At 42.1% G+C, this 22,663-nt stretch overlaps 1 protein-coding gene across 1 annotated transcript; it reads right to left on the bottom strand.

The window, feature by feature from the left end:
- Positions 1-159: 159 nt before the first annotated feature.
- Positions 160-9,976, bottom strand: LOC127569223 (cystatin-B-like). Its single transcript, XM_052013640.1, has 3 exons — positions 9,472-9,976; positions 2,191-2,292; positions 160-740 (listed from the first exon to the last, which is right to left on the bottom strand). Exons 1-3 carry the CDS (start codon positions 9,550-9,552, stop codon positions 612-614), a joined length of 312 nt encoding a protein of 103 aa, XP_051869600.1. The 5' UTR covers positions 9,553-9,976; the 3' UTR covers positions 160-611.
- Positions 9,977-22,663: the final 12,687 nt, after the last annotated feature.

The following is a 22,663-nucleotide window of genomic DNA, read 5'->3' on the forward strand; positions in this document are numbered from 1 at the left end:
CTCTAAACTGCTAACTGGGAGTACAGTGTCAGAATTTCTACAAAAAATGCAGTATACTGAGTGCAACATGAAAATAATGGTTCTGATCCATTAGAAAGATGTCATTTTTCTCACCCCTGGTCAAAATTTCATTGGTGCTGCATTAAAGCAATAGAATCCTTTGTCAAGCAGTAGCAAGTGTATTTAATTTTAAATCAAAATACTTTCTCGAGCAGTGTTTAATTCTCTAAAATGCAGAGTACAACAATGAAAGCATGTGTAATCTCAGCAAAACAATTTGCTTCAAAAATCATGCCTGTTCTTTCATTATATGCATCAATTACACAGCCATAAGACAAATTTTACAGTATCCTTTGATTATAAAGATCTCTCTTGTTGGGTGCAGGATGGTACAAATAACAATTCTTTTGAACCCCTGCATTCTCCTGAATCCTTCATTTGGTCTCCCAAACATACTTATAATGAAAAATTATATAGTTAATATGGCCAGAAACTGACAATGCAGAACAACAGGTACGTCCACAGTTTAGGTAAAGCTACAAGAAAGAAGTCTAAAGATTTAAAACAAACTGCTTTTGCACAAGCCTAGCTCACTGATAGCAAGGCTCTTACTAAAAATAGATTAGTTCTTCATCTTCTGATTTGTTGGACTGTATGCCTGACAGCATCTTTTTACCTCCATGACAAGGAAGCTGTTCAAATACTTTTGCATGCAAGTAGTCATTGCCGCCAACATGGATCTAACAAAATAAAGATTAAATTGTTAAAATCAAGTTTAGCATCTTAACCTACAGTACAAATAAGCAAAATCTTAATATGATGGAAATACTCAATACTGCATTTATGAAAGTTACTGGTTCACTGCTGATTAAAATCTCAATCTTTTAAACAAATACAGAAGTAGGGGATGAGATGACAAGGTGGAAGCTCTTAATATGTTAGAAAGCAGAAAAGATTAAATAGCAAGTGAGGTTAGTGGCATGTGCAATGGGTTAATAATGATACGAGTGAACAAAAAAAGGATGGGTCTTTTCATAACAACTTTTGCCATTTACAATGGCAAAAGACAAAAACTGTACAGTACAGTATTCCAGGTGCTAATTTACCAAACTCCTATAAATCATTTACTTTTCTCCTTAAATTCTGTAGCATTAAAGGTTAATAACCCACTTGCCTCCTGCAACCAAGAGGGTATCCACTTTGTTAAAAAAAAAATACTGAAGTATCTTTTTTTCTACTAATGATGAAGGTGGTGTTTAGAAGGACTTTGGTGTCCTTGTACACAAGTCACTGAAAGGCAACATACAGGTGCAGCAGGCAGGAAGGCAAACAGTATGTTGGCCTTTATTGCTAGAGGATTTGGGTGCAAAAGTAAGTATGTCTTATTACCATTAATATAGGCCCTTTGAGTCTACAGTTACCATGTATAATGTTGGTTTCCTTACCTGCTATAGTGGAGTAAAGATTCATCAGACTAACTCCATCCTCTGATGAGAAGGCTGGGTCTCACTTTACAGTTTAGAGAAACAAAAAAAAGACAATCTCCCTGAACAATGCAAAATTTGAGGGCCAAAACTGGGTAGGAGGAAGGTAAATGTTTCCTTAGCTGAGGAGTTTAGGACTGGGGAGGGGGGGGGAGTGTCCATCACGAAACAAGGGGTAGGTAATTTAAGGATAGAAATGAGGAGATTATCATTCACTTAGTAGTGAATATTTGGAACTTTCTGCCCGAGAGGGCTGTGGAGGCAGAACTATTGATTGCATTCAAATCTAAAATCTGTAGCTTTCTAGATGCTAGAGGAGTCTAGGGATAGGGCAGGAAAAGGGTACCAAGGTTGGAAGGTTATGCATGACCTTGTTGAATGGTGGAGTGGGCTCTTGTGGGCCACATGACCTACTTGTATTTCTTATGCACCAATGCAAGATGCCATTAGGAGCTGTTGTAAAAAGGTTGGAGTGGTGGGAAGGGGAGAAGGTAATTTGCCTCTCCTCACTGGTGAAGTAACATTACAGAAGCTTTAATATTGTAAAAGTTAAATCTTCAAGTATGAAAGTACAAGCACATGGAAGAAGTGAATGCCACTATCAAATTTATGCAGTTACCATGCATGAGCTTAATAATATACATCTTTAAATGAATAATAGCAGCCCAGATTTTAAATAACTGAAGGCCTAGAAGGATAAACTTACTTTAAAGTAATGGTTGGTACCAGCTACAACTTGTGATTTGTAGACTTTGACAACAAATACATCAAATGTTTTTTCAGCTTTTTCTTCAATCTCAGACTTCACCTAAGAAACATTAAAAACAGTTTGAGACTTGAGGACAACTTGCACTTGTATATGTCTTTAATTAGGAAAGTGTCCCAGAAATAAGGACAAAGAATGAATTATAGCCGGTATATGGTGTTTTCACAATATCAGGTTATCCTGAAGACCTTTTACAATCAACACATTTACTATTCCAAGTGTTCCAAGGCCCGTAACATGAGTGTTGTCAACCATTGCCAAGCTTCCAAGGGGAAAAATGAAGGCAGAAGGCCAAAGTTTGACTCAAGAAATGGGTTCAAGGAGCATCTTGAAAAAGATGCAGAGAGGTTTAGGATTTTGGTGGGTGAAAGCTATGCTATCAAAGGTGAAGGGATGAGCACAAGTCTTGATTTAGTGGTGTGGAGATCTGGAATTTTTTGGGTTTAAGGAGATTACATTAAGAGGTCAAGACCACAGAGGCATTTGAAAACAGTATTAAAAAGTCATTGCTTAACATACAATAGGGTGGCTGAATGAAAGAAACTCAATGCACAGAGCATGTGTAGAAAAGGTGTGACAACAATTTGATGAGCAGAAGGAGGTAGTACAAGTGTTAAATCCAGAGCAGCAGAGAGACCAAGGCAGGGGCAAAGTTGGGCACATGAATAGTGGACAATCTGAATGATGGACACAAAGTCTGAAACTGAATATAGAAATGACACTAGAGAGAAAGTGACAATATAAAGCTAGATGCAGTCAGTGGACTTGGAAACTGACAGTCTTGAATGAAACTGCCAAGTGCTGGGACATTGCTTCCATCCTGCCTCCATCTTTTCTTTACATATATAAAAAAAATCAGTGTTAGAGTCATGCTGGTATAGGAAGAAAAACCATAGCAGGTGGGTCAAAGAGCCTGCCTCTGCTGTATAACTCTCACAAGTAAAGAAAGAATAGGTGTGTCACTATCAAACTCGATGTTATTTGCAACTTTGTTAACAGCAGAATTTTAGTTCTGTAGCAGGGACATGAACAATTGAAGAGATTTAAGAATTCAAACAAGACTTCATATTTTTCCTTTAGAATTACAGAACTCCACCCCAAAAGTTGGCTAATAGTTTTCAATATTTAGATTCCACAGTCCAGGACATCTGGACATTGTTTACATTTTGTTCTTATGCCTAATTATTTTTTTTTGGAAGAAGCAACTTCATATCAGCTTGCTGACACTGTTTTGTGCTTGTGACTAGAGAACTAGTTATACCTGAAGAATCAGTTGAACCAAAATAACAAGACACTGGGAATACTGAGGAGTTCAGGCAGTATTGTGGAGAGAAAAAGTTAATGTTTCAGGCCCATGTCTCTTCACTCACTTATTTCTCTATCCACAGGTGCTACCCAACCTGCTATTTGCAGCATTTGTAGTTCTTGTATTTCAATTCAAATCAATTAAGTCTGGTTCCTGGCTTGAGTTTCATAATTTTGGGATTCTTGTCTTTGCCACTTTTCTTTATTCTGCCCTTCAACCAACTCAGCAGATCTCAGATCTAAAACCAACAGAAATAGCCCCACCAGTATACCTTCTACTCTAACTCCGAATAACTTCTAGTCTCACTCACTCACTGTGTTTGGAGATGGACGTGATAACAGTTTGTTCTTTGAAGCAGATGCTCCACACGGATTCTACTTAGCCATCTGAAACATCTCAATATGGGACGTACAACTTTTTCTCGTTCTCTATTCATGGATTGTTCCTAGGATATGCATGTGGCTAGATCTAAATAATTTTTCAAGTGCCCCATCCCATTCTCCGGCCCTCTGTCTATTTTGCTTTCTAACTCAGCAATAACCTGTGGATTTTCCTGGTGGGTCAGCCATTACTTCCTCTCTCTCCTAAAATCATTTGCTCACTGAGATATGTGAAAGGCTATTACCACCTGTGAACTCCTCAGTGATGAGTGTGTACCTGTCATTCCCCAAGAACATAGAGCAGTAGGGGCCCTTTGGCCCATGATGTTGTGCCAACCTATACGAATAAGTAACCCCTGATCAATCTAACCCTTCCCTCCTACACAGCCCATAACCCTCCATTTTCCTTACATCCATGTGCCTACCTAAGAGCCTTATAAATGTCCCTATTGTATCAGCCTCTACCATCACCCCTGGCAGTGTGTTCCAGGCACCCACCACTCTGTGGGGGAGGGAACCTACCTCTGACATCTCCCCTAAACTTTCCTCCTCTGACCTTAAACTGATGTCCTCTGGTATTAGCCATTGCCGCCCTGGGGAAAAAAGATGCTGGCTGTCCACTCTATCTATGCCCCTCGATCTTATACACGTCTATCAAGTCACCTCTCACCTTGTGTCACTCCAAAGAGAAAAGCCCTAGCTCACTCAACTTTTCCTCACAAGACATGCTCTCTAATCCAGGCAGCATCCTGGAAAATCTCCTCTGCACCCTCTCTAAAGCTTCCACATCCTTCCTATAATGAGATGACCAGAACTGAACACAATACTCCAAGTGTGGTCTAACCAGAGTTCTACAGAGCTGCAACATCACCTTGCGGCTTTTGAACTCAATCCCCCGACTAATGAAGGCCAGCACACCATATGCCTATTAACCACTATCAGCTTGGGCAGCAACTTTGAGGGATCTATGAACTTGGACCCCAAGATCCCTCTGTTCCTCTACACTTATGAATCCTGCCATTAACCCTGTACTCCACCTTCAAGTTCATTCTTCCAAAGTGTATCACTTTACTCTTTTCCAGACTGAACTCCATCTGCCACTTCTCTGCCCAACTCTGCTTCCTGTCTATATCCCATTGTAACCTATGACAACCTTCTACGCTATCCACAACACCTCCAACCTTTGTCATCCACAAACTTAATAACCCACCCCTCCACTTCCTCATCCAAGTCATTTATATAATTTAAAAAAATCATAAGAGCAGGGGTCCCAGAACAGATCCCTGCAAAACACCACTAGTCACCGACCTCCAGGCAAAATACTCTCCATCTACTACCACCCTCTGCCTTCTGTGGCCAAGCCAATTCCAAATCCACACAGCCATGTCTCCATGGATCCCATGCCTCATGACTTTCTGGATGAGCCTACAATGGGGAAAACTTATCAAACGCCTTAGTAATATCATACACACCACATCCACTGGTCTGCCTTCATCAATTTGGTCTTGTCACTTCCTCGAAAAACTCAAATTAGGCTCATGAGACATGACCTGCCCCTCACAAAGCCATGCTGACTATCCCTAATCAGACTATGCTTCTCCAAATGCTTGTAAAACCTGTCCCCGAGAATCTTCTCCATAGCTTGCCCATCACTGACATAAGACTCACTGGTCTATAATTCCCAGGATTATTCCTATTACCCTTCTTGAACAAGGGAACAACATTTGCCATCCTCCAATCCCCTGGTACCACTCCTGTGGCCAGGGAGGACACAAATGTAATTGTCAATGCCCCAGCAATCTCTTCCCTCACCTCCCATAGTAGCCTGGGGTATATGCAGTCCGGCCCCGGGACCTATCTATCCTAATGTTTTCCAGAAGCTTCAGCACTACCTCTTTTTTAACCTCAAGGTGCTGCAACACATTAGCCTGTTCTAGGCTGACCTCACATTCAAAGTCCCTCTCCCTAGTGAGCACTGAAGCAAAGTATTCATTAAGGACCTCCCCTACCTCCAGACACATTTCCCCTTTTATCCCTGAGCAGTCCTACCCTCACTCTAGTCATCCTCCTGTAGAATGCCTTGGGGTTTTCCTCAGTTCTATTTGCCAAGGCCTTCTCATATCCCCTTCTAGCTTGAAGTCCCTTCTTAAGCTCCTTCCTGGCTACCTTATAACTCTCAAGAGCCCTGCCCGATTTTTGCTTCCCAAACCTTAAGTATGCTTCCTTCTTTCTCGTGACTAAATGTTTCACCTCTCGTCAACCATGGTTCCTTTGCCCTGCCATTCTTTCCCTGTCTCAGTGGGACAAACCTATCCAGACCTCCATGCAAGTGCTCCCGAAACAGCCTCCACATTTCCTCTGTGCATTTCTGAAAGCATCTGTTCCCAATTTACACTCCAAAGTTCCTGCCTAAAACTGTCGGAATTAGTCCTCCCACAATTAAAAACTTTTCTGCATCATCTCCTCCTATCCCTGTCCATGCTAAAGGTTAGGGAGTTGTGGTCACTATCTCACCCACTGAGAGGTCTGTCACTTGACCAGGTTCATTGCCTAGTAATAGATCCAGTATGGCCTTTTCCTGTAGACGGCCTGTCCACATACCGCGTCACAAATCCTTCCTGGACATACCCAACAAATTCTGCCCCATCTAAACCTTTTGCACTAAGGAGATGCCAATCAATATTAGGGAAGTTGAAGTCTCCCATGACAACAACCTTGTAATTTCCACACCTTTCCAAAATCTGCCTACTTACCTGCTCCTCAGTGTTCTGGTGGCTATTGGGAGGCCTATAGTATACTCCCAACAGTGTGATCACTCCCTTCCCGTTTCTGACGTCCACCCACACTGACTCATTATATGATGATCCCTCCACAACGTCCTTCCTTTCTGCAGCTGTGATACTATCCCTGATTAGCAATGCCACTCTCTGACCTCGTTTACCTCCCTCCCCATCCCTTTTGAAACATCTGAACCCTGGAACATCAAGCAGCCAATCCTGTCCTCGTGAAAGCCAAGTCTCTAATGGCCACAACATCGTAATTCCACGTACTGCTCCCTGCTCTAAATTCATCAGCCTTAGCCTTAATACTTCTCACATTAAAGTGAACATGTTTCAACCCATCCGACTGGCTGTGTTTATGCCTTATCCACTGCCTATCCTTCCTCACAGTCTCTCTGCACAATGCATCTACTTTTACACCAACTGCTCCTTTACCTGATCTAACACTCTGGTTCCCATTCTCCTGGCAAGTAGTTTAAACACTACTCAACAACTCTAGCAAACCTGCCCGCTAGGAAATTGGTCCCTCGAGTTCAGGTGCAACACATCCCTTTTGTACAGGTCATACGAGATCCCAGCGATCCACAAATCTGAAACCCTGCCCCAATTCTTCCTATTCTTACCCTCACTGGTCCATGGCAAAGGCAGCAATCCAGAGACTACCTTCCTTGAGGTCCTGCTTTTTACCTCCCTTCCTAACTCCTGATATTCCTTCTTTAGGACCTCATCCCCTTTCTTTTCTATGTCATTGGTACCAATGTGTACCATGACTTCTGGCTACTCCCACTCCCCCTTAAGAATGCTGTGGACTCGATCTGAGACATCTGACCCTGGCACCTGGAAGGCAACATACCATCTGGGAGTCTCGTTCTTGTCCACAGAATCTCCTATCTGTTTCCCTAACCAGTGAGTCCCCTATCAATCACTACTGCACTCCTCTTTTCTCCCCTTCTGAGCCAGACTCAGTGCCAGAGACCTGGCTGCTGTGGCTTTCCCCTGGTCAGTTCCACCTCCACCCTCCACACCTCCACCCCCCCCCCCCCCCCCCCCCCCATTTCCTTTCCTCTCCTGACCAGCACCCAGCTACCCGCAACCTAGGTGTCACTGCCTCCTAGTAATTCCTGTCTATCGTCTCCTCAGTTTCCCTAATGATCCGGACTTCATCCAGCTCCTGCTCCCTAACGTGGTCTGTAAAGAGCTGCAGCCGGATGCACTTCTCGCAGGTGTAGGCGTCAGGGGGACTAGATGTCTCCCTGACTTCCCTCATCCTGCAAGAGAAGCATACTACTGCCATTCCCACTTACTGAAAATCTGGGTGATGAGCCATTCTTCCTGGGTGAGGCCTTCCCACCCAGCTATACGTACCACTACCTACTCCACCCAGACCATGGCAGAGACAGTTGCTTCTCACTGGCAAATCACGCACTAGTTTGTGTTGTTGACACAGAACAACTGAGAAACCCATTTTGTTACACTTTTTTACATAAAAATAATCACCCTCCACAGCTTCGCCCAGCCCAGCACAATAAAAATTCTCTCACTGGTTTCCCCCCTTGGGATTTGCATAAAGGCAAATCTTTGGTGATTGCAACCTCCATCTCAATGTAGCTTGGCTCTCTAAACTCAGGAGTTCACTATCCTCTCAACTTAAAAATCTCTCCCCTCCAGCTCTATATCTGTCACCTGAATGACAGAAGGCCATCAGTTTCTTGTAACACCTCTTTCCTCACCACCCATTTCCCCCTAACCTCAACATTGCAACCCACCCACCTTCCCAAATTCTACTTCCCTCTTTGTACCATCAAGGCAAAACTACTTCCAAAATCTCAGCTGCCTAACCTTGGCTTGTCATTTGTCACAACATTTCCTAATCTCAATTAAAATACATTCATTCTGGCTGTGGGAATATATATATATATTTATACAGCACAAAGACAGCCCATCATTTATATTCCACTCGAGGCTCTTCTATTTCCTCAGTTGTCTATCAGTGTAATTTCCCGTTCACTTCTCTTGCATCTGTTTGCCCAGCCTTCCCTTCAATGCATCTATCCCATTTACTTCACCCACTTCCCCTGTGGGAAATTCCCCACTGGGATTTCATGGTAACTTTCTTACATTGATGGGCCAAACAGAGGCAAATGGGCGTCTTGGCAGGCATGGATCAGTTGGGCCGAAGAGCCTGTTTCTGTGCTCTACGATTCTGTGATGGCTTCCAGTTAAGTTCTTCCCCATAACCGAAGCCAACCTTTCTTGTATCTACTCCATCAATATCCACATTAAAAGGTCTTTACCAGGTCGCACCTCAGCCATTTCCCAAGGGGAAAGTAACTCAGTTTACTTCTTCTTGGTAGACGCCCAAAAAAGTTTAATGAAATGTAAAGTACCAATACCTCTTCCATCCCTCCCTTGCTGAATCAGATGGGGCATAAACAAGTGAACAGCTGAGCCGGGTGGCCCGTGTGTGTGCTCTAAATCTCCTTATTACACCCAAGGCACCTCAAGCTCCAACACTAACTTCACCTTCCTCACCTCCCATCCTCTGGGCCTTACTCTCCACTATTTGGAACTCCCCCCCCCCCAAAAGTTCACCTGCAACTTCCTCCATTCTCCTAAATGCCCAACTCTTTAAACAATCTTCGTGGGCCCGGCTTCAGAAGTTTCCTTATGCCCAAAGCCTTGGGGTGGACGCGTACCCGCGAACTCGTCAAGCGGAATATTTCAAGTCATTACTGTCTCCAGAAAGCGCACTCACTGAATCGACGATCTGCTGAACCTCCGGGGTGACATCCTTCGCCTGGCTGATGCCGCCACAACAAATGCCCTTGGCGCTCATCGTTGCCCGCCGACCCTCTGCCCGGTGACTAGCGAACGCCCCACCTTGTCCCGCAATTTATCGGACCCTCTCACGCGTTTCAACCTCGCTCGCAAATACCAATCGCACGCAGGAAGGCAGTCACCTGATTGCAACAGGAAGAGATACAACAAAGCTGGCAAACACGAGAAGATGTGTCATGCTTAAAAGTAGAATCTTCAAGAAGAAAACCTCGCTCAGCCAGCTCTATCGGAACATTCATTTACTCCTGTTTAATATTATTTGCTGCTACTTCCTTACTCAGCAGGGTGCTTTGAACGGTGAAATGGCTGTCTGCCTTGAGATGCGGGCGCTACAGTAAATAGGCGAATTATATTTTCCATCAACGGATCGTGAGCCTTTTAGTGCTGAATGTTCCGTCGTGAAGGAGATAGGTGGGTTAGAACAACGATCCGTACACACAGCCGAGTGGCAGTGACATGGCTGTTGTCACATCATCGCTATCACCTCCGGGTTACCAAAGCCCCAAAGGAACTCGTAAGCGGGCACCAAGTAAAGCTCAAACAGGTTCATTTCAAAACACATTTCTTCATGTCAGGTAGGAAGGAAACAGGATTCCAAAGACAGCAAAGAAAATGTCATTAACACTGGTAACAATTCCCTCGACTGGGAGGGTGGGGGCTCACAATGTGAGGGAGAATACAGCGCAGGTCTTACAATGCCCCCGCAGCCCGGACTAAAACAAATGCAGCTTTTGTTCAGAAATGTGCACTGCTTTCTGTTTGAAATTTTGTCTATGTCGAAATGAGACTAATTCATCAATACACAGAATGTCAAAAATCATAGCTTTGCCGAAAGGGAGTGACTATTTCCTCTTTTTGGAGTCATTATACGTTTAGGATTCTAACCACAGACAGGAATTGCTTCATGAGGAGAGCTATTGAAACATGAAAGCTCCTCCAGAGGTAACAGTTGAGGCATAGACTTATTACCACACAGAAGGTATTTAAGCTCATTAGGCCTATACCAGATCCCAGCAGAGAATTTTCCCCCTCCACTTTCCCCTTTCTCACATATCCATCAACTCCCTTCTGATTTTGTTTTGCTACTTAGTTGCATTAAGAAATAAGTTTCAGTAGCCGATTAAAAAAAACTACAGAAGGCAACGAGTTGTAGCAAACAGGGGTCTATGATCACATGAAATAGGCAGCAGGTTCTGGATGCACACACACACATAACATTAGAGGATCTAAAAGCTGGCAAATTTAAAATCTTTAATGTCCCTCATTTTAAATAAAAGTTAGTATAATGCTTTCACATAAAGGAGGGCAGTAAGAAATATTTTGGATTCTCGAATCTGGATATATGTTAAGGGTAGACTAGTTTCCTGTGCTAGGAGCCATCTCAATTTAATGGGTATGAATTGCTACCATGATCCAACATCTCATTTAATAAATTTTGTCATCTTTTCCAGATTTTAAGAAGCTGGCATTACCCCAAGCCCCACAGACATTCCCCCCAAAATCAAAACAGTTCCAGAAACAGTATAACTCCTGCTGTCAATGGCTGACTTATCTAGATTAATATAACTCTGACAAGGCTAATTGATTGACACCACTGGCACCTCCACCCACAAATTCAAATAACTGCTGTCTATTCCCGATTGTGGTTAAAACAACAAGCCATAATTAGAATCACATCGGTTGCTACTTTCGCAGATTTCATGTTTGAAATGTTTTTCCCATAAATTAATGATCTTTAGTTTTAAACGCAAGACCATAAGAAATGGTGGCAGGTGCAATCTTATTTGGCCTCTGGTGTCTGCTCTTTTCCTCAGTACCAATATCCTGCACTAATCCCACTGCCCTTGATTCGCTCAGTATCTAAAAATCTATTGATTTCTGTCTTGAAAATTCTCAGTGACTGTGCCTCTACAGTTTTCTCAAGTGGAGAACTGCAAAGGTTTACTACTATCTGGGTGAAGACGTTTCATTGCATTTCTGTCCTGAATGGCCAACCCCTCATCACAAAACTGTGACCCTTGGGTTCCAACACCCAACCATGGGAAACATCAGCTTCACATCTACCCTGTCAAGTGCTTTAAGCACTTTTATACATTTCAATAAAATCATTTCTCATCCTTCTTACTGTAAGAAAGTAAAGTGATAGTAAAGTAAAATCTTTCCTCAGACAATAACCTGCCATTCCAGGAATCAATCTGATGAACCTTCACTGTACCTGCTCTATCCCAAGTATATCCCTTTACTAGGGAGATGAGACCCATGTAAAATATTTCACAAGTGGTCTCACCAGAGCCCTATGCAATAGGGGCAAGATGTCCCTATTTTTGTACTTAAATTCTTCTACAATAAAGGCCAATCAATCATTTGCCTTCCAAACTGTTTGCTGTAAACATTGATACCTTTCAGTTTCCCGCCAATTAAAAGAATACTCTTTCCACTTACATTTTTCCATGTTATATTCCATGTTCTACATCCTTACCCATTCACTTAACCCTTCCATGTCTATCGAAAACTTCTCTTCATCCTATTGATAGTCCACACTGTCACTTTGCTTAGGATCACTAGCAATATACATGGGCTCCAAGCACCCAGCTCGACAGAAGGTATGGACTGGGCTGACTGACACAGCAGCACGTTTCAGGAAGGCAGAGGGACATAGGGAGAGGCAAAATTTCTTGGATGGGGTACCGGAAATACTGGTGAAGGAGGTCCCACAGAAGGGAAGGAATCCCGTAATGTTCCGTCCTCCAGCAGTTGTGCCAGCACCCACATCCTTCTCCTATTCCTTCCGTAGGCCTGAGAAGGATCTCGGCAAGATGCTGAACCATTCCCTTTTTCCTACCAACTCCTACAAGGTCTTTATTTGTACAAATGATGTAGACGTTGCATTTTTTTTTGCCTTAATTACTCCTCAAATTGAATTGAGGGATGCTGGGGGGTAGGGGGCAGTCTGGTGACATCAGTGTTGAGTGGGATATATGTGATGCATTTGGATTTCTGGGAGACCTTCGGTAAAGTCACAGACAGGAGATTGGTTAATAAAGTTAGAGCACATGGAATTCAGAGTAACATACTGATATGGATTGGAATTGGTTATTAGACAGAAAGCAAAGAGTAAATAAGCAGATCCTTCTCAGGATGGTAGGCTGTGACCAGAGGGACACCACAGGGAACAATGCTTCAGCCCCAGCTATTCACAACTTATATCAACCATTTGGCTGAAAGGACCAAACGTCAGACTTCCAAGTTAGCTGAAGTTACTAAACTAGGTGGGATTGTGAGCAGAGAGCAGGATGTAAATAGAATTCAAGAGGATACTGACAAGCTGAATGGGTGATTGAGAACATGGCAGATAAAATGCAATGTGGAAAAATGTGAAGTTTTCCTCATCTTAGGCAGCCCCTCGGGGTTGAGAATGACTTCCATCCACTCCAGACTTGAGGGGTCTGGGGTGGCTAATTAACCACTGTAGGAACTACAGACTCTTCCACAGATGGGGCAAGAGTTGGCTGACAGTGTGAGCAGACGGGTAGTCTGTGAGATGGTGCGCTCCTCCCACTGCTTACGCAGGGCTTCTGGGTGTTTCTAAAGCACGGCCTCGAGGTTCTCATTACCATTCTGGATGTGCCTCCTCCACTTTGAGTGATCATAGACCAGAGATTCACAGGGGCCAGTGGGAATGTTACATTTCTTCAAGGCGGCTTTAAGCACATCCTTGCATCTTTTTCTCTGTTCGCCTGGTAATCTTTTCCCACGACAAATGAAGTGTCCATTTCAGGAGCCTGGTGTTAATTTAGAAGGGCGAGAGGAAAACTCATTGAAATTCCAAAATTTTTAACTTGCCAGGATAGATGCAATGAGAATGTTTCCCTGACTGAGGAATCTGGGACCTGGGGGCACAGCTTGAGAATAAAGGGTAGGTCATTTAAGAATCCGATGAGGAGAAATTTCTTCAAAGGTTGGTGAACATTTGGAATTCTCCTCCTCGGATGGTTGTGGAAGCTCAGTTGCTAGGTTCATTCAAAACAGGAGGTATAGGATTCTGGGCATTAAGGGAATCAAGGGAAAAGGGAACAGCACCGGAAAACCTCACTGAGGTTGACAACCATAAACTTGTTAAATTCTGGAGCAGGCTCAAAAGGACCAGATGGGACACTTCTACTCCTATTTTTAAATGTTCTTGTGTGGTACACCAGTAATTGAAGGAACAGCGATATCACACAATAGTCCTGATTGTCAAGTCCATCAGCACTGACAATAACCCAACTAATGAATTCCTGCTACAATTTCAATGGCTAGCTACAATCCCTCTGTATTTCCAGATGAATGGCAATTTGCTTAAGGAACTGAGACTGAAACCTCCTCATAAAAGACACTTTCCTGTGAGGATCTGCCGTGTAATGAGCGGTGTGCAGATCACTCCAATATATCTTGTGTGAACATGAAATTTCTTTCTGGATAGCTCCATTATGTGGGGATTGATACACCTGGAGGAGACGTACTGTAGTCATCTCCTGCTTGGCTCCATATTGTTATAGTGGGCTTGGCACTTCTGGTACACCATCCAGAGCACAAGACCTCCCTTCTGGCATGTATGTCATTGACCTGAATTTTTTTGTCCACCTGAATGTGCGACTTCCCTGCAGCTTTTGTCTCCTCTACCGCAAGCATAAACTGTTTGTTCAAAAGGAAGTTTTCCATTAAGGGCTGATTGCTGCACATCAAAATGTTGCGAGCTGTGCTAAATTAGGTGAAGTCCCACTGGAATTTGCACAGATCCTGTTAACCCACCCAAACACCATTTCACATTGGATTTTGGCCAATATCATAATTTTTTGCTAGGAATCTAACTTGGCATTATCTCTAAATGGAACAATGTTTAAAAACAAAGATGGGTGCAATCAAATATCTAGGGAAGGATATTCCAAACTGATCAAGGTTTGGGTAACCTTGAGTTATTGTTTATGATTAATTTAAGTCACTTGATATAAAAGGAAGTGACTAATCATAATATCACATGACCAAACACCCTCTATTGACACCACATTACACAATGTTTGAACAACTGTCCTTGCTTAATTTATAAGCCATTTATTTTTACCCAAATATCTGTTCCATATTTCCTTCTGACATCGGAGGAAGCATTCAGTTCACAGAGTTTATGCCAGTTTACAGGGAAATCTAATTCTTCCAGTAATTTTCCTTGCAAACTATTCTCATCACATTCCCATTAATTCTACCACCCACCTACACCAATTTGAAATGACTAATTAACTTACTAACTCGCACATCTTTGGGATGTGGGAGGAAATCCATGTGGTCACAGGGAGAACATGCAAACTCCACACAGCACCAGTGATCACGATTGCACTCTGGTTTCTGGTCATGTGAAGCAGCAGCTCTACCAACTGTGCCACTGTGCTGACCCACAAAATCTCTCCATGTTGTTGAAAACCTTAATTTTAATAAGTCATCAGCATCAGCTGTTGCCAAATGTGTTTAGTTAAATTTTCTTCATTTGATCTTTCAACAGGCAGAAAATTATGGTTTTTTTTTACCCCCTTGGTGATTGTTCTGCTTGGCTTCTAATAAGAAACACAAATACACAGCATCTGGATCATACAACTAACCTCAAGGGAATGTTGGCAAAGGGTACTGAGAGCATCTCAAATGGGAAAATCAGAATTCTTTCAAACTGCATAACCTCCCTTTTCGCTTTACAGATGTAGACTGAACTCTGGAAAATCCCAGTGTTTTCTTACTTCTAATTATAATATATTTAAGGATTTATAACATCAACAAAATTTAAAATTTATAAACACAACAAAATTTAAGCCTCTTAATTTACATTGAGATCTACATAGCTATTTCCAACAACATAATCACAAGAAAATTCTCTATTTTTTTCTGACATGCGTCTTTCTCAGCAGGAATGGATTCAAAGGAATAGATTATCTTTATTAAATGTTTACGTAGCAATTAAAAGTAATCAGGATCCTGTGAAATTCCTACATTTCCCAGACTACCTAGGAATAATACACATCTCCCTGGCAATAAACCTTCAGTTTTATAAAACCATATTCTTTTATTTTTATTATGAAACTTTGCTCCATGTTTCAGTAAATGATAAATAAATGTTATTAGTTTTAAGGATCTCTTTCATTAAAATGTATTTGCATTCTTGAGAAATTTGTTCTCATGGAATTGTGTAATACAAATAATTGCAAGAGTAAGACTAAAATCAAAACTATAAACGAAATTTCTGCAGTGAAATTAAAGTCTGAAGGGAACTGTCTCGTGTGCCTGAACTGGAATTGAAATTAGGAAGTATTCTACAAAAGAAAAGGAAGCCAAAATTTGGTCACTCTAGTATTGCAATTCTAATTCCCAGATATAATGGTCAAGAAAAGGGAGCAGACAGGGATCTCTAAAGGTAAGTGTCAACCACAAATTTGCTGAGCTTTGTCCTGAAACTATGTCAGAGCAGCATTAACTACGAGTTACAAAGATGCTTTTGCCTTAATTTTCCGTTGATCTGTTTCCAAAGCAAGAAAGATACTCAATTAAGATAGAGTTTGGCCTTATACACATGGACTCCTTTAAATCAAAGGATTGAAGGGGGAACAAAGAAAATGAGTACCAGCCTTTCTTGTCACCGTCAAGTAAGTAAGCAGAAGACTTGAGGCCAGTAACTAGCTGTACAGCTGAAGGCCATTTATAATCTGTTTCTCCTCCTGTTGCTATTACTGGAACCAGACCTGCATCAGAGGTGAAATCAGTCCACTAAATTCAAGCATTTTTGGTTATTCACATGAGGTAGTTTTGGGTATACTCTGGCTATTCAGCATCAAGGCAACACAAGGGTGAAGGAAGCAAGATTGGGCTAAGAACACTGATTTCATTCCCTAACGTATGAAAAGTTTTTGTCCAGCCCTGAAGCCCAGAATTTTAAAAAAATTATTTGAGAAACATTTTACCAATTTTCTGATCAAAACCATTTCCATTCAAATAATTGAATTTTATTTATAAATTACATATTTCAAGCTAATTCTAAGTAAAAGTCTTAGCCTAAGCAAGTGTACCCCTTTTCTAAAAGTCGGATTACCTTTAACAATCAACCAGTTTGTGTGCCAGTAACATGCTTCCAGACTTTGATCCGGTCCTCCATGTGCATGATGTACTTGCAGAGGCCATTGGGAATATGCAGAAATATCAAACAACACACCATGCTTGTTTTGACACCACTTGCATGAAATTCTACTGTGCACGAGAGCCATGAACAGTGCAGACCTTGAACAGTGAAGGTCTTATCCACAGGACATCAGCATTAATCAAGGACCATCCTCCTGCCATCCACGCCAATGGCCTCGGGCCCCTAATCTACTTTGACACCCCAAACTCCCAGAACAATCTTCATCATCTCTTCCAATCATTTCCACAGCCAGTTTCCAATTACCTCCCCAACTGTCCCCCTCCCTGATCAAATGTCCCTTTATCCTCACACCTTCTTTCCTCATGACCACTTTTGATACATAATTTTGCATCTATTCCAATTTCTGGGAAGTATAAAATAAAAAATTAAAAGAGCTGTATTTAGTACTCTTTTAAGAGATACTAATAAACAATAAATGAAAGACCAAGTCGTGTGGCACGACCAACCATCCTAAATGGGGCAGACTGCAAATAGATCTAATAGCTCAGGACTGGGCATCATTGAGGTGCTGTGGGTCATCATCAGCAGAATTGTACTCTGCATGCTCATGGCCCAGCATATCCACCATCAAATCGGAGTATCAACCCTGGTTCAGTGAAGAGTGCAGGAGGGCATGCCAGGAGCAGCACCAAGCATATCTCAGACTGGTGAAGCTACACGACAGCTACATGCCGAACAACGTAAGCAGCATGCAATAGAATAGCAACGTGATCCCACAACCAGTGGATCAGATCTAAGCTCTGCAGTCCTGCCACATCCGGTTGTAAATGGTGAAGGACAATTGAACAACTCATTGGAGGTGTGGTGGATCTTCATTATCCAGACCCAAGAGGCCTGCTGCTAAACTCAGCTTTTTAGCAAGTCACTGCCCAGGAGACATATTGCTAATTGCTAACCTCAGCTTTTTAGCACAGCAGAAGAAACCGTGTAAGGTTCAAGATGTTTACAGTTGAATAAGTTGAATCTTTAACCGGTACTATTTACTCATCCTCTGGAGAAACAGTATGTCCATGTTGACCTAATCAAAAGCTCTAGCCACCTGACCTGATCAAAGCAGTTGTGAAAATATCACATGCAGGTCTTTACTCGATGACAGGCAAAAAAAAATGATATAAATATTAGAAGGGAGTAAGGGGGGGGGGGGAGGGGTCGGAGTTACAGAGATGAAGACAGAGTCCACTCGACTTGAGAAGGATTTCTTCCCAGAGCCTTCTTTCTGTGACCGATGACTTGTTCATCTGCAACTCATCATTATAATTTTTCTAGTTTGTAAGAATTGTACTTGTGTTTGGAAATCCTTTGTAGAATTATAACCTCTGTTAAAACTCATTCCTTCAAAAAATGTGCCACATTTAAAATAAATAGCTGTGTTTAATCTGTTTCGTTGGCTTGAAGTATCTTCTCCTTGGTTGGGAGGGGGGACCTACTGCTTGGAATAGTGATTATTAATAGTTAAACCCCTTCAGAAAAGAGCTAAAGTAGTTACGTAAATTAGTCTTTGACCTATAGGCTGATACAGTATAATCTCCTAAAGTGAGTGTACTGATAGACACCTATAACTAAGAAAAATTAAAGTCTTGACAAGTTTAGGACTCTAGAATGAGTACACTCATGCGTATATCATCACAGAGGAGCAGGCTCCACAAATATCCCCATTCTCATGATAGGGCAGCTCAGCACAACAGTGCAAAAGAGAAAGCTGAAGCACTTGCAAAAATCTTCAATCAGATGTGCTGAGTGGATGATCCATCACAGACTCCTCTGGTGGTCCCCAGCATGATTGAACATAGAACAGTAACACAGGAACAGGCCCTTTGGCCCACAATGTCTGCGCTGAACACGATGCTGAATTAAACTAATTCTCTTGTGCCTGTATGTGATCCATACCTCTTCATTCCCTGCATATTCACGTGCCTAACAGCCTCTTAAACACCATTATTGTATCTGCTTCCACCGCCGCCACCGGCAGCCCATTCCAGGCACCAACCATTCTGTGTAGAAAAAAACTTGCCCCATACATCTCCCTTAAACCCCTCTCACTTTAAACGCACGTCCTCTAGTACTTGACATTACTACCCTGGGACAAAGATTCTGTCTACCCTATCTATGCCTCTCATAACCTTATAAAACTCTATCATGTCTCTCCTCAGCCTCTGATGCTGAAGAGAAAACAACCCAGGTTTGTCCCACATGTCCTTATAGCTCATACCCTCTAATCCAGCAGCATCCTGGTAAACCTCTTCTGCACCCTTTCTAAAACCTCCACATCCTTTCTGCAATGGGGCAACCAGGATTGCACACAATACTCTCAAGTGCAGCCTGACCAAAGTTTTATAAAGCTGCAACATGAATGCCAACCTTCAGCCAATTCCATTCACTCCACAGGATAGCAAGAAATGGCTAAGGGCATTGGATACAGCAAAGACTATGGGCCCAACAACATTCCAGCCATAGACTTGTGCTCAGGAACTTGCCGTGCCCTTGGCCAAGCTGTTCCAGTACCGCATCAACACTGGCATCTACCAGACAATGTGGAAAATTGCCTGGGTAGGTCCTGTCCATAAGAAGCAGGACAAATCGAACCGGGCCAATTACCACCCCATTAGTCTACTCTCGACCATCAGCAAAGTGATGGAAGGGGTAATTGATAGAGCTATTAATCAGCACTTGCTCAGCAACAACCCGCTCACAGAAGCACAGTTTGGGTTCCACCAAAAGTCACTTTACCTCCTGACCTCAATACAGCCTTGGTCTTTCATGGACAAAAGAGCCAACCTCCAGAGATGAAGTGAGAGTAATTGCCCTTGACATCAAGGCAGCATCTGATTGAGTATCAAGGTGTCTTGGCTAAAATTCAGTCAATGTGAGTCAGCGGGAAAACCCTCCGCTGGTTGGAATCATACCTTACACGAAGGAAGATGGTTGTGGCAGTTGGAGGTCAATCATCCCAATCACAGGACATCTCTGCAGAAGTCCCTCAAGGTACTATCCTAGGCACAACTACCTTCAGCTGTTTCATCAACGACCTTCCTTCAATCATAAGGTCAGAAGTAGGGATGTTCACTGATGACTGTACAATGTTCAGCACCATTCGCAACTCCTCAGATAATGCAGTCCACATCCAAATGCAGCAAGACCTGGACAATATCCAGGCCTGGGCTGATAAGTCGCAAGCAAAATTCGTGTCAGATAAGGGCAGCAAAAGCATGGGAACACCACTAACTGGAAGTTGACACTAAGCCACACACCATCCTGACTTGGAAATATATCGCCGTTGCTTCACCATCACTGGGTCAAACTCCTGGAACTAACAACATCGTGGGTATACCCACATCTCAAGACAACAGCTCACCCCCACCATCTCCAGGACAACTACGGATGGGCAATTAAGTGCTGGTTCAATCTGCGAAGCCCACACCCCTTAAATGAAATATAAAAGTCACATAAGGTGCATAAGAGGCTAGTGCATAAATTAAAAGCCCAGCATATTAGAGTAAGTGTTTTAGACTGGATTGAAACTGGCTGTCACACAGAAAACAGACAGTTGGAATAAACGGGTCCTTTTCAAACTGCAAGGAAGTAACGCGAAGAGTACCATATTGATCAATTCTTGGCTCACAATTGTTCATTTTTTACATTAATGACCTGGAGGAAGGAACAGTTTCCAAATTTGCTTATGATACAGAAATAAGTGGAAAGGCATGTTGTGATATGGATACAGATAGATTGAGTGAGTGGGCAAAAGACTGGCAAATGGAGTTTAATGGGGGAAAGGGTGAGGTCATCTATTTTAATAAGAGAAATCAAAGGGCAGATTATTATCTAAGTGGAAGAAATCTGCAAATGAGTGAAGTACAGAGGAGGCAACAAAGAGAGACTAAATAGTTTAGGCCTGTATTCCTTGGAGTTGAGAAGATTGAGGAGAGACCCTTGGCAGGGTAGATGTCGGGAATGCTTTCATTAGTGGGAGAGTCTTGAACAAATGGATAGAATTGCAAAAAAAAAAGCCAGTCATTTAAAATGAGGTACATAGAAATTTCTTCTTGCAGAGAGTGGTGAATCTCAGGAATTCTCTGTCCCGGTGGGTGGTGGATCAGTAATTAATATACTGAGGAATTGAGGGGTATCGAGAAGTAGCACAGAAGAGGAGTTGAGACCAGCATAGATCGGCATGATCATATTGAATGGTGGGGCAGGCTCAATGGGCTTGGTGGACTACTCCTGCTACTTTTTTTTGTGTGTCAGAGCAAACTCCTGAGATCATTAATCTAATTTTGAATTGTATCTTACGCAGTTGTTACTATATATATTTAGTGATGGGGAATGGAGCAGTCTTCAAATAATATACTAAAGACTCTGACGGATGGAATGAGATTACTTGAGAATCATCACAGGTATAACATGCGTAGAGTCCTGGGGAATGGCGACAGAAATATTGCTTGATGTTTACATGATGCCTCTGTTCCTTTCTACATGTAGTTATAGTAACCACCAGCAGAGGCCAGTAGATGCATTGAAATCTCCTCATTCAGGAATGTGAAGAATATGAGATGATGAGACACGGAATCAAAAGGTAGGGCTGGTGTAATATGATCTACCCACAGCCAGTGACTAAGCTGAATAACACAAGAGGACTAATCTTACATTAGGATGTATTCAGGAGAAAGGAAAAAAAATCTGGAAATTTAGTAATTGTATTTAAAGTAAAAATATTCTTGAAGCATACACTTTTCTCCTCTTCTGCATTGAAGGGAAATGGAAGCAGATGGCAATGCCTGAATCATTGTCTACCGCAAGCAAGAGACAAAGGGGAGCTGCACAGTGCCCAGAATGTCCTCGCATTAATAAATTGATTTCCTTGTAGAAAGGAACTTTCCTTCACTGATACCAGACAGCACACTGACCTCTACGTTAGGGAATTATTTTGACGACAAAGTCTAGAGGAAGACTGAAAGTTGCTCAAAGAAGTAAACAGGAAATTGATATTCGGCTCAGCCTGAAAGCTGCTTATCAGCGAAAACTTGTGCCAGCTGGATTTCTCCTATATTTGATGGTAGTGTAATGATGAAGCAATACAGAAACCTCTGGTTTAGTTGGGACCAACTGGTGTATTAATGGTTCTTCCAAAAAAACCATTCTCCTTTAAAAGTCTAGTACCAGCATTTGATAAAATATATATCATTAAAAATCTGCGGCTAATAAATTGAACATCAGTAATACCTATTAAAATACATAGTACTAAATTAAGTCAATAGGACCAAATATTAGGAGAGCGATAAAACAAATGGTCAACACTATCAACTAAAGAAGAATTTCTACCCCCAGAGATCAGTCAGCAAAACTAATTAAAATAACATTTTTGCTATACAAATTTAATTAAATGTCAGTGTTTCTGCAGAGAAAAGAAAATCAACCATAAGGTCATTACGTAGATTACTAAATGTGGACACAGGCAAGCAGCATCAAAAACCAGCATTTCCCTTTGATCACCCCGGGGCTACTGGGTAGCAGGAGTGAGCAACAGTGCTGTGGTACCACAATGCCAATGATATGGGCAGTTGGGCCGGCTAGCAAGGGGTTCTAAGCAATGATCCATGGAATTCAATAGCTAAAGCAGTTATTTAATAGCTGCTAGGAGAAGAATGGCACAGCTGAAGTGGTAATATCCTGTTAAACAGATAGAATACAGGCATGATAAAGAGTGGGAAAATACAAATATATATATTTCTAATGGTGATAACAGTGCATCTGCCCTTCTCTACCTTAAGTAAGATGTCTGGCATTCTCAGAGAACTGCACTGCGATTTGCCAGTCTGTAGTAAATAAATGCAATGTATTTACTATGAACATAGGAAATTTGAACTAAATTGATTGCCTGACCATCACATGATATTAG

The sequence above is a fragment of the Pristis pectinata genome, chromosome 4 (genome assembly GCF_009764475.1).
Source record: "Pristis pectinata isolate sPriPec2 chromosome 4, sPriPec2.1.pri, whole genome shotgun sequence".
Classification (NCBI taxonomy): Eukaryota; Metazoa; Chordata; class Chondrichthyes; order Rhinopristiformes; family Pristidae; genus Pristis; species Pristis pectinata.